This window comes from Lutjanus erythropterus, chromosome 7, assembly GCF_056507025.1.
Source record: "Lutjanus erythropterus isolate fLutEry1 chromosome 7, fLutEry1.hap2, whole genome shotgun sequence".
Classification (NCBI taxonomy): Eukaryota; Metazoa; Chordata; class Actinopteri; order Lutjaniformes; family Lutjanidae; genus Lutjanus; species Lutjanus erythropterus.
This window is the reverse complement of record NC_139323.1, coordinates 30,504,816-30,520,399: the sequence shown is the minus strand read 5'-3', so window position 1 is coordinate 30,520,399 and position 15,584 is coordinate 30,504,816. Positions and strand designations below refer to the sequence as shown.

The following is a 15,584-nucleotide window of genomic DNA, read 5'->3' as shown; positions in this document are numbered from 1 at the left end:
CCCAAACTTTCCACCAAATGTCACTGAAGTCTGATGAGTTTCTGAGATGTTCTAGAAACAACCAGACGGACAAACATACTGGACTGAAAGTTCCTCTTCATCTCTCCGTCTTCATGCTGATAAAATTAAACTCGTGTGTGTTGACCTGTGCAGATGTGTGGGCGCCCACACGCATGTTACAGAGAAGACGTAGGTGTGTGCGTGACTCACGCGATCGTGTCGATCATGTCAAGTCCCATCTCCACACAGCAGTGGGCGTGGTCTGCCTTGGGTTGGGTCAGTCCTGACACACAGTAGTAACAGTCACCCAGGATCTTTATCCGCCTGCAGTGATTCTCCTGCAGACACACAGAGAGAGAAAGACAGAGGATCTGAAATAACGTCCTGAAAAATAAGCAGTACTTGGTTGGAAAATAATCAGTATACAGTAAGAAATAACTGTGCGTGCTGCATTCATCTGTGCAGCCGATCTGCTGTTAACATGGCAGGTAATTTATCAACACTGTAAAAAAAAAAGAGAAAAGTCAAAATTTCAAGTTAGCAGACTACCATAGATTTTTGAGTGTGGAGCCCAACTCAAACTATTAAGTTCTGAAATGAACTTTAAAAGGTTTTGCTGACCCATAATCTTTAGTTGAGATAATAAGTAACACAGTTCTGTTTGTTATGGTTCCTGTATCGAATTTTTTGATCACTGAATCTGAAATAGAGCTTGGTCTGGTAGCTGGATGCTAACATATAATGGGAATTCCTACTGATGAGCCAGTGAAAATTAGCATGGTAATTTGGTAATATTACCTCAACAAACGTACTACTTAACACTTCACATACATCCACACTGAGCAGCTACAGCAACCTCAAAGGGTCAAAACTCAAAATTCACAGTTACAAGGTTCAGTTTCTCTTGTGAAGGATGATGATTTAAAGGCATTTGTGCTGTTTGCAATTTTCAGAGGCTCTATTAATTTATTTTTTCATTCATTATTTAATCATGACACTAACTTAATGCCTAGCAACAGCTACTTTAGTATTTTATTCATTCATTTTATTCACTACTTTTAGGTACAGTAACAAAATGATGCTGCTGAAATAAAACTGACGTGATGTGCAGTGTTTTTGCAAACTTTCAGCGTTACAGCGTGCTCATGTTGAATGTTAGGGACTTGCATGTTTCTCCTTCAATGATTATGATAGAACCATAGCTATTTTTAAACCAGTTCTTTCAGTGATAAAAAGCTAAACTTGATTACTTGGTTTTTGTTTGGAAAGAATCAAAAGTTTGTGGGATTAAATCACGATCTATCGACCATTTCTACATTTAACAGCTGAAATTTACTCACATTTAACGTTAAGGAAGGGAGTGTTGTTCTTTTACTGGTGTTACAGGAGACCTGACTGTACCGAAACTGCACTGATGCTCATCTCTGCTCATGTAAATCAGATGTGTGTACTTGTGCAGCCATGTGTGTGTGTTTGTAGTTGAGGCCAACTCTAATTGCTCCGACATGCTCTTGAAGTAGAATCCCGCCCACACATTCCCAGACAGATCAGCTATTTGTCACAGTGCACATTGTGCACAAACTCTGCAACGATGACACACACAAACGACATATGCGCACCTTTATAACACATGAACACACACAAATACACTTGCAGAAACGCACAAACAGCAGCACGGATGCATGCAGACGTACAGTACAGGTACTTCGGTTTAGTCTCACACACTGGGTTTCCATTTGGCACCGTATCACTCACAGTCATCAGAAAATCATAACGGTAGACCCTACAAAGCTCAGCCTGCAGGCAGCCTCTGAGTGACAAACACACACACACATGCACACACACACAAATACAGAGGATTCATGACAACTGCAGGGTAAGAGGCGGAGATGAGAAGAGAGGAGACGGGGTGCTCTGGTTTTCTGCTCACGGGAGCAGAAAGATTCTGGCGTGGGAGGATATGAGAATTCAGAACGTGGATGATTATCCCAGTGCTAGGAAAAGAAACTGAGTGTGTGTGTGTGTGCATGTGTTTGAGCAGAAATGAGGGAGAAATTATCAGCTGACAGAAAGCCACGTCTCGAGAGAGAGGTATCTGTGCTCGTTTTTGGAGAGACTTTAAACCAGCTGATTGTGGACATTTGTCTAATTCAGCATCTTGATTTATTTCTTTATGTCTTCATTATGGTAAGATGATGTTTTTGGTTTAAGTTGGCGTTTGTCTGCTGAGGTTAAGTTTAGGTTGAGCCTCCGGGGAGTAAATGTGTTGTGTAGCATACAGCAGTCAGACAGGCTCAGCAGCTGTGACAGAGCCGGTTTGAAAGTGAATTTCTCCTTCGCTAACACGACAGGGTATAAATCTCAATTAGGATGCAGCTGCTGCTACACACGCGCACACACACATGCACACAATATATCCTCATCACAAGATTTCCATATAATGGCTTTCTGAGTGCTGGAGCACTGATAGCGAGCCACATATCACCTTGTATCTTGCTCTTTCTCTCCCTCTGTCTCTCTCCCCGCGTTAAGCCATGACTGATTGCTGAGATGCAGAATGAACTGAAGAGGGATAATCCTGCTGATCATGTGACTTTTCTGTGTGTGTGTGTATGTGTGTGTGCGCGCGCATTTGGAAAGCAAGAGTAAACTGTCTGAAGAGATCTCTTGGCCTCACAGAAGAAGAGTTCAGGCAAGAGGCACACTGAGGGAGGAGAGTGACTGTGGTGTAACTGACATTATGGGCAAGACTCAGATTTATATCATATTGTGATATTGTGATTGTGTATTGTATAACAATTAAAAATCATTGTTACGTGGACTGTACTTGACATAAATAAAGATGGATGCTGTGCAGTGGCAGACTCAGGCTGCCTGAGGAGGACGGGCGAAAAAATAAAAAGGGCACCAGTGCACCAAAAGTCATGGTGCATTTATGGTGAAACAGCTGCAACTCCACTGTAATAAAAACAGGAACTGTTAATTATTTAAAGCCATTTTAAGACATGTAGGTTGCTCATTTTCTGGCATGCATGGCAGCCTGTATGGCACTGTGTTTTCTCCACTGGTAGGGCCCCCTGGAGGGCACCACACTTACAGCTTTGGAGGGGCATTCGAGAGGGCAGTGCATCACATTTTCTTCATTGGAAGGTCACTCTAATGAGTAATTCACCACTCAAGCAGCCCCTTAGAGAGCACTTCACCACATGAACAGCATTGGAGAGACACCCTAGAGTGCACTTCATTACGTTTTCTTCACTGGAAGGGCGCCCTCACTGGCACTTCAAACATTTTATCATGTTTTATCCACTGGAAAGTAGTGGTGGGAGGAATACTCGATTCTTAGATGCATCATGATGGGTACATGGAAGATTTTGAATTGATTCATAAAAGTCAAAACTTGATTTTTTTAAATGTTAATTAACCTGATGTTGATGGAGTGCAGTACCCAGACAGTTTACAGTGTGCGCACGCTAGAGTTATCAGCAGTTAACAAGGAGGTGTATGTCACCTTCTCTAAAGCCAGCGGATGCAATCATGTTTTGATTTTGTGTCTAAATAATTGACCCTTTGCTAAGCTAAGCTTAGGTCCGCTGCACTAATCGAGTCCCTGTGCTTCCTTTTCCCACATTAATGAGTGCATTTCTGTCATCTGTCATATAGATATACCTGCTGTATTTCACCATTCGACCAGTGTTTGCTGAGATGTTAGCTAGCTTTAGCCTCAGTCTTTTAGCATTAACGTTATATCATGTACACAGCTGTTAGCTAACTTTACATTAACACTGTCACAGGGTTCTTGTTTTAAAACGTGTCAGATAGAAACATTAAAACATCAGCTAGAGACTCCTCAGCCGGCTCAAGTCAAGTTAGCATTAGCTTACATTAGCCAGCTACACTTCTGAAATCTGCTTGTGAATCATTAATTTTGCCAACTAAATCCACCATCGTCAGCTAGAAATGAGAAGCTGCTTTTGTTTATGTCCTTAGGGAATCACAGACCTCGTGTTTCAACAATTACTCCAAATTTCGATGTTAAATCTGCCGCTCACTCGCTCTGTTTCATCTCTATCCCCTCTGTGTCCTGCACAGTGATGTCTTTCCTCTGAGCTCACGGTGCAGCAGTGAAGCTGCTATCCACTGCTGGAGACCACTTCATTTTTTATTCTCATACAGGCAGGACACTGCATGATGTTTTCAAATTGATGAATTCATTAATTAATGAAGTTAACTTTTTAAAATTAAAAGGCTGCGGATCATTTAATTGCCTGTAAGTTTTCACATTGTATTTTTAGGCAAAGGTACCCTTTAGGGCACTTTGTGACATCCTGGAGGGCACTGGAGCATCCAAGAGGGCACTTTTGCAGGGTTTTTTCGAGCATAGGGGCACAAAGAGTGGCAACTGCTTCCCCACCCTCTTAAGTCAGTAAGCCACTTACTCCCACTATACAAAACTGAGGCCAAAATATCCCAGATATGAGTGCTGCCATCTCGTACTGGTGACGTCATCTGAAGCCAGAGTCTGTGCAGTAGAGCTCAGCTGTCAGTCATGGCACGAAACTCATCAAATAACAAATTAAAACTGACTTAATTAACTCTGCACTGTTAAAAAAAAAAAAAAAAAAAAAAAAAAAGTAGAGACAACTTAAAATTTCAAGGCAATGCACTACGATAGATTTTTTGCGTTTTGAGCACAACTCAAACTCTTAAGTTTTGATTTGTTAGTGTAAGTTCACACTAGTACAAGCTAGCTGGGTTAGCTTATCACTTAGCAATGCTTCACTTTTTTCTCCTCATTTTAAGTTTCTTTATTCAACAAATGACATGGCCAGACAAAACAATGTCAAATTATGCACAATTACTGTATTAATGTATTAATTACCAATTAATTCATTTTTAATTTGTTAAATTTTTAATGTTCATTAATCAATTAATTATTAACTTGCCTAATTAACACAATGAGATTTTTGATCAGTAATCATCAGTGAAGTGGATATAATGACTTAGAGGGTAAAGACAAATAATAGAACAGCTAGAACAGTCTGATAAGTTCAGAAAATGACATCACTTTACTGTAATACAGCCTTTATATTACAGTAAAAGACAACACTTCTCTTATCATGATACAGCGATATCCGAAATCTATGACAATATCTGTCCTTATATCACGATGCGATATAATATCGATATATTGGCCAGCCCTAAGAAAGTATACTACTTGTTTATCTGCGATGAAGATCCTGATATAAGGAAGAAAGTCCCAGAGCTGCACCAAGTTTGTTATTTAACTGTGTTTGTGTGTATGAGCATGTGCTGAGGTAGTACAAGGCCTACTGTACTACACCTCCACAGCTGATGATAAAACGGTGTGTGTGTGTGTGTGTGTGTGTGTGTGTGTGTGTTTGTGTGTGTATGAGTCTCTGATGCAGTATTAATATGATTATAGTAGTCTGGTGGCAGATAACCTATCACTCACCTAATCTTCTTTCCCAGAGAACAACGCTACACAGGCTTACTGACGTACAGTGAATGCTACCCCACACACACACACACACACTCTCTCTCTCTATCAAGTGGAGTAGTCTCACTAGTGCTACACACACACTTCACCTCTTCAGGCCTTATCTCCTCTCTGTCTAAAAATCGGTTCACTCATCTTTCCCTGTCTCACCCTTCCAGTTCCTTCTCCTTCTTGACCTTCATCTCCTCTTCCTCCTCCTCCTCCTCCTCCACGTCAGTCAGTCTTTCCAGCTTTTACTACACTTTAACTATTGGATCAATATATGGCTTGGCATAATAAATGAGCTCCGGGACTAAATAATAACATTTTGGTTGTTTTTTTTGGAGGCTTTTTATGCTGCAGAGCAGAAGAACAACAGGCGGAAAACAGGAGCGCACCAACTGTTCGGAGTCACTCGCCGCCAGCCTGCCTCCCCCACTGAGATGGCTCGATGACATGGTCTCATAACAAGCTAAAATTTAAATACTTCTATTTAAAAGTTGAACCGACTTCAACCAGTGCATTATAGTTGGGACAAGTCCCCTTCCTTCTGTTGTGCCTCATGGGACCTTACTACAGGAAGAATGTAAAAGTAGGGTCCTCTGGTGATCCACCAGAAGGGAAGGGACTTCACCTCTTGATCAGCATATTCATCAGTACCCAGTACACTGTCAACAGTGTGCAACATGAGCTAGTGTTAGTTTAGAAATGGAGTCTGCTAACGTCAACAAGCGACCAGCACCCACCACAGCACAGTGCCAAAATTAACATTACTGCAAAGCATGTGAAATATAGCCTTTTGTGGTTTTAACTGGTTAATGTTAGCTAACTTTATCTTGCTTGCTACTACAGACAAATTGCTAGCAAAGTATTGTTTTGTGTGGATAGCAACAGCTAATTCATGTGGACTTTGTGGACGTAAATTGCCTAGCGTGACATTTGCAAAGTAATTGATTTATCAGCTAACGATAAGAACCAACCATTGTCAAATCCATGCAGTGCAGCTAAGTAACAGTTCACTTGCTAACCTTAGCTTGCTTGCTCGCTAACATTATCTCTAGCAAAATACTATCTGAATAGTGTTGTTTTACTTGATTTCTTGCATGCTGTGTTAAGAATTCAGTGGAGATTCTGTTGCACATTGTTCACACTGTTCATGTTGTCATGAATGGAGGGGCAGCAGTGGGGGCAGGAGGGGCACTTACTGTAGCCAGCTCATCAAACTTCCCAAAGAGTTCGTTCAGCAGTTTGACGAGTTCCTGAGCAGTGCACTGAGAAGCCAAGCTGGTGAAACCCACGATGTCTGCGAACAGGATGCTGCCGAAAGAGGAAAAAAAGACAAGTTATAATCTGCTGTGAAAATCTCTGCACTAAAAAAATTAATTCTACAACAGCAGTGGAGGTGTATTAACTGCACAGACAAGTGTTCTTTCTCCCCTTTTCTGACACAAAATACCCAAAGATCACACCGAAATTGGCTAATGGCGATCAAAAGTGAAGCAGTGAGTGCCGTAATCCAATCGCTGATAAGTGAAAGAGTCTTTTAGGCCAACCTCTAAATCAATTACAGAGCTAAATTGCCTGCTGCTGGCTAGCTGCTGTGGTGGGGATGAGGAAGGTGTTGAAAGCTACTTAGCCCCTCATTCATTTGCTCAGAGGCAGGCCAGATGGCAACAAAACAAGGTGTTATGGATCTTACTGACTCTCAGGAAAAAAATACTGCTCCCAGTGGAGTAAAAGCGTCAGAGGTGGAGCCGTGTGTAGAGCTGAGGAGCATTTAAAATGTTTTGTACTACAGCTGATATGATACCAGAGTTTCAGAGTCAAGAGACAAAACTTTTATCAATATTATTATTTCATTAGAAAACTGTTAATTTCATTTAGACACACACACACGTCATCATAGCTTCAGAGGCTAATGTTAGCTTTTGGAGGAAGAAACTCATGACATCACTTATTCTGGGTGTGTCGTCTTTTAAACTTTTACGACAAACAGCGACATTCAAAGACGTGTAGAATTAACTTTAGATTGACAAACATACATATGAATATATATAAATATTAAATATAAAAAATATATGTAAATTGTCTAATTGTTCTTTTACCTAGAACCCACCCATGAGGTTCTACTGGGAACCCTTTTATATTCCAAGGCTTTTACTTAGAACCCACTCATGGGGCTCTACTGAGAACCGTTTTTAGGTATGGTTTTAAGACCCTGAAGAAATCTTTCTTCCAAAAAGGGTTCTTTGGATGAAAAGGGTTTTTAATGGAACCCTTCGTCTCACAAAGAGCCCTCGACAAATCCTGACTTCAATAAAAGGGTTCTCAGCCCCTCAGAAAGAACCCTTTTGGAGCCTGTATTTGTGGTGCACACAGGAAGGGGAGGGACTTCTCTCTCTCTGGTGTAAAATGTACAAAATTTTGCGTTGAACCAGGAACTCTGATCAGTGAAAAAGATGTATTTGACCAAATATCCTTGGCAGTTTTCGATATTCGCTGCTCAGGAAATATTTCACTCGGTACCCAATAAATTCTGAGGTTCTATCCAGAGCGGTGAAGCGGGCCCTTCCTCTGCATCGTGACTGAGTTGCTCTTTTTGGCAGCGCAGTATAGCTGCTCAGGAGCCTGATGTATGTAAAGCCGGGATCACGACCGCTGCTCGACAGAAGCGCTCTGTTGTGTGATTTGTCTTTGAATGGCGCCGTGCTGCAGGTTGCTGTGGTGTGTGTTGGGTGAGGAGGGCAGAGGGGGGAGAAGGGAGGCAGAGGGGTGGGTGGGGGTGGGGGGCAGAGCGGCGGCGGAGCTAAATAGGTATGCGATCAAACGTTCTCGGGGCCACATCAAAGGGGGGCCAGATCAGGGAGATGTCACGCCCCTGCTCGGCAAAATAAAGCTGATGTTTGTTTGTTTTTGTTTTTTTTTTTGTTTTTTTTCCCCTGCCATGTGTTTGTGTGCGTGTGTGTGTTTGAAGCAGCTCCCTGGAGACGGGCGGGAGCTGGCTCGCTGGGTGCAGCAGCAGCGTGGTGTTTGGACGAGCGCCAGAGCAGCAGCGAGCCTGGTGTAACGGGAGGTGATGTTCCTGAGCCGAGGCTGAGTGTGGGAGCCGAGCAGAGAGACAGACAGACAGACGGAGAGAAAAAGAGCGAGTCAGGGAGTGGAGAGGATTGTCTCTTGACAGGAGTGCTGTTGACATGCTACCTAGCCCTCCACTCCCACACTCAACAGCACTGATACAGCTCTCGGCTTCTCTTTACTGCCTCGTTGGAATGTAATCAGCTCAAAGTCAGCCAGGTTCTCACACTCTGTAATATTTTCTTCATTACAAGTGCAGCTGAGGTGGCTGCTGAAAAGGCTGAGAACATTTTAAGGGATGGAGCTGCAAAAAATGATGCATGAGAGGGGAAAAAGCCAGTCACTACTTCACAGAATCAAAGGGAGTGTCTTAAAATTTCATTTTTTGTGAGCAATCAATCCATCTTACAATGACATAACCCCAGGTATAGCCGCAACTATTAATCAGTTAATTATTAATCAATTATTGAGTTGATCTCCACCTTCTCCTGGCCGTTGTTGTCTGTATGTATTATAGCTCATAAGAGACAGTCACTATTACATTCTGATTAGATTGATAAACTAACTATAATTGCATGCATTATAACTTTTAATATACTACATTAAATATTTGTTAATTATTACCAGATGATTTGTAGTTTGTAACCATCTATAAACATTACTTGCATGGCTACAATAAAGTTGCACCGGATGATTACAATACTTTACATACTTGCGTCGCTTTACGTTATGTTCTGTACATGAACTTACGTGACTAGCGTAATTTTGTAATTTAATTTCTGTTAATTTCACTTTCTTATAAAAACAACTTTGCATTTCTTTCTGATTTTGAGACAGAGCTGTTTGTTTGGATTGAGTTGGAAAGTGCTTACGTAAATTCTACTGGCGCTACAGGTTCAACTCTTACTTTTGAGAAGAAGGCAGACAAGGTCATATTAAAGTTTTACTCGCGTTAGGTTTAGACACGTTCCTCACTCTCTGACGTATACAATGTTTTCCCGCAAGTTTTAGCAACTAGTGGCTGGCTAGCAACTGCTAGCAGGAAACTCACCGTTATCTTGAATAAATTACTTTTCCCTGGTTTGAAGATTGTTCAGTGTAATGTACACAACTCAACAAAACATATAACACGTCTGGCGATTTTAGACGTTTTAATAGAGGTATGTTACGTTATAGGTTTATATTCAACCTCAAAAAAAGGCATTACAAAATCATTTCTATGTGAATAACTTTAGACATACGTGTTTTATTTTATTTTGTTTTATACTGCATCTTGTTCTATTGTTATTGTGTGATATTTAATTAACTAGCATAAGGAACTACAACTCTAATTCTGTTGTACAACACTGTGTTGTATAATGATGATAAATTACCTCAAGTCCTTGATCGATTTAAAGGGATAGTTCACCCCAAAATCAAAAATACATATTTTTTCCTTTGACATGTAGTGCTTTTTTATCCATCCAGATTTTTTTGGTATGAGTTGCAGAGTTTTGGAGATATCGGCTGTGCGGATGTCTGCCTTCTCTCCAATAAAATGTAACAACATGGCACCAGTCCTGTGGTGCTCAAAGCACCAAAAAATAAAAACTCAAAATCAGTGTCTCTTTCTAGAAACCATGACCTGGTTCCTAAAGAGAATCCACAGACCTTGTTATGAGCAGTTTGTAGAACTACTTTCTCTCTAGTAGAAAAGGAAATAATTCTGATAGATTCTACTGCAGAAAGAAAGTAGTGCCTACATGAAACTGCTCACAACAAGGCCTGTGGATTATCTTCAGTAACCCAGTCACGGTTTCTGGAAGGAGACGCTAGTTTTGAATTTTTCAAATCTATTTTTCTGGTCCTTTGAGCAGCGCAAGCCATCTAGAGTGCTATCTTGTCTCATTATACTGGAGAGAAGGCAGATGATATCTCCAAAACTCTGCAACTCACACCAAAACCAAAATCACCACAGGCTAGAGGAAAAGTATGTATTCTTGATTTAGGAGTGAACTGTCCCTTTAAATGAGGATTCTCCGTGCAGCAGCATTCTGCAGCTCTGCTGGGGTCTAAAGGGTTAATAGATTTCTCATGCAGATTCAGAAATCTCTCTCCAGAACAAAACCACCACAAACAGCAGACGAGACAGAGGAGATGACCACCGTTTAATCTGCCGCTGCACAGGCCCACAGTGCTGCTGCGGCCATTTCCTCCTCCTAACCTTTACGTAGTTTGATTGCGTCTGCGTTTAGCGGCGGATCTTAATTGCCCTCCTTCTATTCTTGACCTTGACGTCACAGCGGTGACACCTGGATCAAAACACTCCAGCCCCCTCCGAAACACCTCCGCAGCGCCGCAGTTGTCATGACACCCCCATACCTGACATTGTCATGACGCTGGATGTAGATCTTGTGAAAGATCCGCTCAGGTGGCTTCAGGAAGTCCTCCTTCATCTCCATGGCAACATTCCTGGGCAGCAGGCTCATTAGCAGACGCTCCTGAGGAGGGAGGGGTTAAAACAGCAGAGGAGGCAGCATCAGAACTTTAAACTGGGAGAACACACATGCTCATGCTGTGTGTTTGTGTTAATGCAGGTAAAAGCAAACAAATATTAAATATTTCCTCTTTGGCGAAAATTTCAAACACTCCTGATGACACTGCTCATGATCTTTGCAGCAAGAATTAAAATACACTCCTTTGTATTTAGAAGTGAAATGATTACAGAAAATTGATCGGCACAATTTGGAAATCGAATAATTATTAAAGTCGGGTACACGCTGTATGAGAATTGAAAGCTTGACAGGTGTAGCAACAGTAACTAAGGAGGGCACGGCTTTGCAAAGGCTCAATTGCTCATGGGAGAAGAACAAGGAAAATGACCAAATCAACAGAAAATCTGGCCAGATTCACACGTTCAGGAGGGCAAAACGCTCCACTTCTCATATGCTCCTGGTGGGACATAAAGGTGTGTAAAGAACAGATCAAAACCACTTTGCAGACGTGACGTGCACAGTGGAATCAAGGTGGTAGTAGGACGTACTTTGACGAGATTACAGAGCAGCTCATTCTGCAGCTGACGGCTGCAGCAGTCTCACTCAACAGTGAACCAGTTTTAATAATTGTTGTCCCAGTTAGTCACTTAAAAACATGGGAAAATAGGGACCAGATAGGGCTGCACCTAGTGATTATTTTTCAAACAATTAATCCATCAATTATTTTTTAATTATTTGCATTAATATTACAATATTTTATTCACTCATAATCCTGAAAAATAGACAAATAAAGCACATTAGAATGATAATGATAATAGTGGCATATGATATCTTAAAGTCAGTCTAATTTCCACCCTGTTTAATAGACTTCATACCAGATGCCTGATCAGAAAAATACTGGACCTCAAATTCAAAAGGAGCTGTGATCCATATTAATTTAATAACTAATCACTGTTCAGCAGCATGATCAGTATTGATTTAAAACTTAAACTGGTTATGACATGGATTTATTTCACTTGAGTAATATGCAGGTAAGATGATCACTTGATCTACTTTGCATCAGTCTGGGCCAAAGAAAATAACTGAAACAAATTACAGACCATCTGTAACGTTAGTTTTAGCCATTTCTTACACACGTGGCTGATAAAGTGAACAGAAAGTACAAAACGGCAGAATAACACTGTTAGATGACGCATGGTGTAATGTTAGCAGTAGCGGCGCAGACATCGCTTTTACCACAGGGGCGATGAAGAAACATTTGGAAAATCTGTCGTAAGTGACGTCTTCTAACAGAAACATGTTCCACATGTTGATAATCCTCACATCATGTTTGGGTGCTGACAGAAAGTAAACAAGACAATGCTGATGTCTTGCGCAGAAGTTCGACACATTTGCACATTATGCAAATCAATGAATTTTCACAATTTCACAACCTTCTGCATCAAAATCAAGACACTACAATCCCATTTACCCTCCTGACTGACACAGCTTCACTTTATGTCTTGCTGTCTAAAAGATGCACGCTGCATGTTTGCCAGGGCTGAATCTTCACGTTTGAGAAGCTATTTGAAAATTTGAAGGGTTCACAGATGATCGAAACTGTCAATTTATTTTCTGTCAAATCAATGAATCAGCTGAGCAGCAGCCTGGAGTAGCATCTATCCACACAGATCAGCGTGTTTTTGTTTGTGAATCGTCTCAGTTGCAGCGGCACAAAGTACAGCTCCGGCAGGATGTCAAACGGTTGTGAATGCACAATGAATCATCAGGCTGCTCTGCTGAATGGCTGTTGAGAGACAGGGTTATAAAAGCAGTCAGGGCTCTCCTGTGTCTCCCACAGACGCTGTTTCACATTATACATCCATTCACACAACTGCTGCTCACCTGTGAATACAAAACTCAAGTGGAGAGCAGCTTTTAGAAACAGCCATCGCACTTATCGATGAAGGCCGTGTGTGTGAAAGTGTGTGTCAGTGTGTGTTTGTCCATATGCGCTTGTGTTTTTGCACTCATGCACATGCGTGTCAGGTGTAAAAATAACCAAAGTGTGAAGATGTGGTTGTTTTAATAGAAGAATTAATTCACCTGCTTTATTAATCGCTTCCATTTCTCTTCTCTGAACATGTTGTAATTGCACATCAAAGATTCCCATTTCTCTGATCTGTCCTGGGTTTAATTCACTGTGTGCTCTGTTTGACTATGGCTCTCCTCGTAGTGGTTTATTAATGAACCACAGGCTCGCTTTCTCTCACATTTACACAAAGATTTCCTGTCCTACAGATTAACAAGACAGGGAAATTCCCGTAAAATTATAACAATTTGAAACCAAAGAATCCAACGTGTCGTGCCTCGATCAGGTAGTTTGTTTGTGTTGTCTAGACACACATGTGACGTGAAGTGTCTATGCCACATTGAAGGATCTGTCTATAAAGCTCCATATTGTCTGTGCATTTCAAAGCGTCCAGTAGTAAATGAGCAGCTAAACTTTATGTTCAGTTTTCTTTCAATACGTGCAAATATTTCTGTGTGTGTGTGTTTGTGTGTGTTCACACCCTGAGTATGGATGAGAAAAGGAGAAGCCAGTGGCTAAACAGAGCAGACAGGTGTTGGAAATCAGAGCAGAGGGATTAAAGTTTAGCAGTGAAGTTGTCTGATGGCAGTAAATGTACAGTTTGCCTATGAAAACACTGCAGAAAAAGTCCAAGAAGTCCCCATGTATTTTCTACCAGCTGCTGGGTCAAGTGAAGGGAGATCAAACCACAGCAGAATGAGCTGCTGTCTGGCTCTGGAGCTCACTCTGCTCCACCCACAGTAGGTTACAAAATATGGATAAAATACATTTCCAACACCTTTTAAAAAAAAAAAGAAAGATTAGATGATGGTGCAGACAGCTGCACTGATAAAAAAGAAACCATTTCTGTTGCATGAGATGTATGAGTGAAAAATCCATGTGACCCGCTTGTGGTCAAGACAGTAGGATGTTGTGCGACTTCGGACCTGTTAAAAATGAACATTTTGAAATTGGAAGTCAATGTTTCGATTTGGTCATGTCTGTGATTCTCTCACTTTAAGTTGTTAGGTACGTGTTGTACGTACTTTACCTGAATGATTGACTGAGTCAAATATGTCATGAGGACTTGTTCTTTTGTTTACTTTGTAGACCAGCAACTCCAGTGTTCTGCAAAGTAAAATTACATTGGTTTCCCATCAGAAAAGGTTGTTTAAATATGGAGTGCACTTACGTGGGCCTAAAGGTTCAGAAAAGCAAGTTAACCTTGTGTTGGGTTTGTTTTGTTGCAGTCATTTAGGTCTGAGGACTGTAGAACAAGGGATGTATTTTACTGTTTTTGCATATTCAAGGCAAACATAGAACTCTTTTCTTGGATCTTTCACCCATAACACACAATCTTGATCAACAGATGGAGTTTGCTTAGTTGTCATGGTGATAGATCTCAAAAAATATTTGGGTAGGAGCGCTTCCTGGACTCAAATTGAGCTTGTTTCAGGTGCTGTTCTTTGGATAAGGCTATATGTGCTCAATAGCTGCTGAAAGTCCAGAAAAAGACACAGATATTGTGAAGCCTTCTTTGGTTAAGGCTACATGCGTACACAAAAATCACTAAAATTCCAAGGCAGTGTCTTCTAAAACAATAAAAATGCCTTTATTGCCTTCAAAGCTTGATGCCGAACCACGTGAGAGTTTTGTTTTAACGTTTAAGATGACCATGCAAAGACAACAAAGGTATTTTTACTGTTTTAAACGAGAGTGCTGGAGTGATAGGTCTGTTGATGTAGAAGCTCAATAGCTGCTGAAAGTCCAGAAAAAAAGATGTTAAGTGATCCTTGAGAAGGGACTTTTTTGTTGTACTGTTTCCAGAGTTGATGCTTGAATTCTAATGCTGTGATCTTGTAAACATGGTAAACACGACCCCATGTGATCGCACCAAAAGTCCTAAAAATGCTTTGGCGACACAAACTCCATCAACAGATGGAGTTTGCTTAGTTGTCATGGAGATGGATCTTAAAAAATATTTGGGTAGGAGCACTTCCTGGACTCAAACTGGGTTTGTTTGAGGTGCTCTTTGGGTAAGGATACATGCGCACACAAAAGTCACAAAAACACACACGCCCCCAACAAGCAGTTGGGGGGGTGTACAAGTTCAATGATTGCTGAAAGTTCAGGTAAAAAGATAGTAAGTGGACCTTGAAAAGGAAATGGGTGAAGAATGAACGTTGTAAGTGAACCTTGTGTTGGGTTTGTTTTGTTGCAGTTATTCTGGCCAACTTGTTTTGTTGTTTAGGTCTGAAGACTTTAGAACAGGGGATGTATTTTACTGTGTTTTTGCATGTTCAAGTTGCACAAAGAACCAATCCATGACACCAAGTTTGTTTTAGGTGCTCTTCTTTGGATGAGGATACATGTGTTACAAAAGTCACAAAAACTCCAAGGCACTCTCAAAGGATTGATGCTGAAATGCGTCAGAGTTTTAAGGTCTAACGTGATCATGACATGACAGTAAAGGCATGTTTTTGTT

At 41.1% G+C, this 15,584-nt stretch overlaps 1 protein-coding gene across 1 annotated transcript in view; it reads right to left on the bottom strand.

Annotated features, from left to right (window-relative positions):
• Positions 1-15,584, bottom strand: part of LOC146324218 (adenylate cyclase type 1-like) — a 63,813-nt gene that overhangs the window by 40,988 nt on the left and 7,241 nt on the right. The window contains exons 3-5 of the mRNA XM_084723513.1: positions 10,937-11,055; positions 6,706-6,817; positions 211-338 (exon numbers count right to left, since the gene is read on the bottom strand). Of these exons, the coding sequence (XP_084579639.1) occupies positions 211-338; positions 6,706-6,817; positions 10,937-11,055 (359 nt within the window). The remainder of the gene's footprint in view (positions 1-210; positions 339-6,705; positions 6,818-10,936; positions 11,056-15,584) is intronic.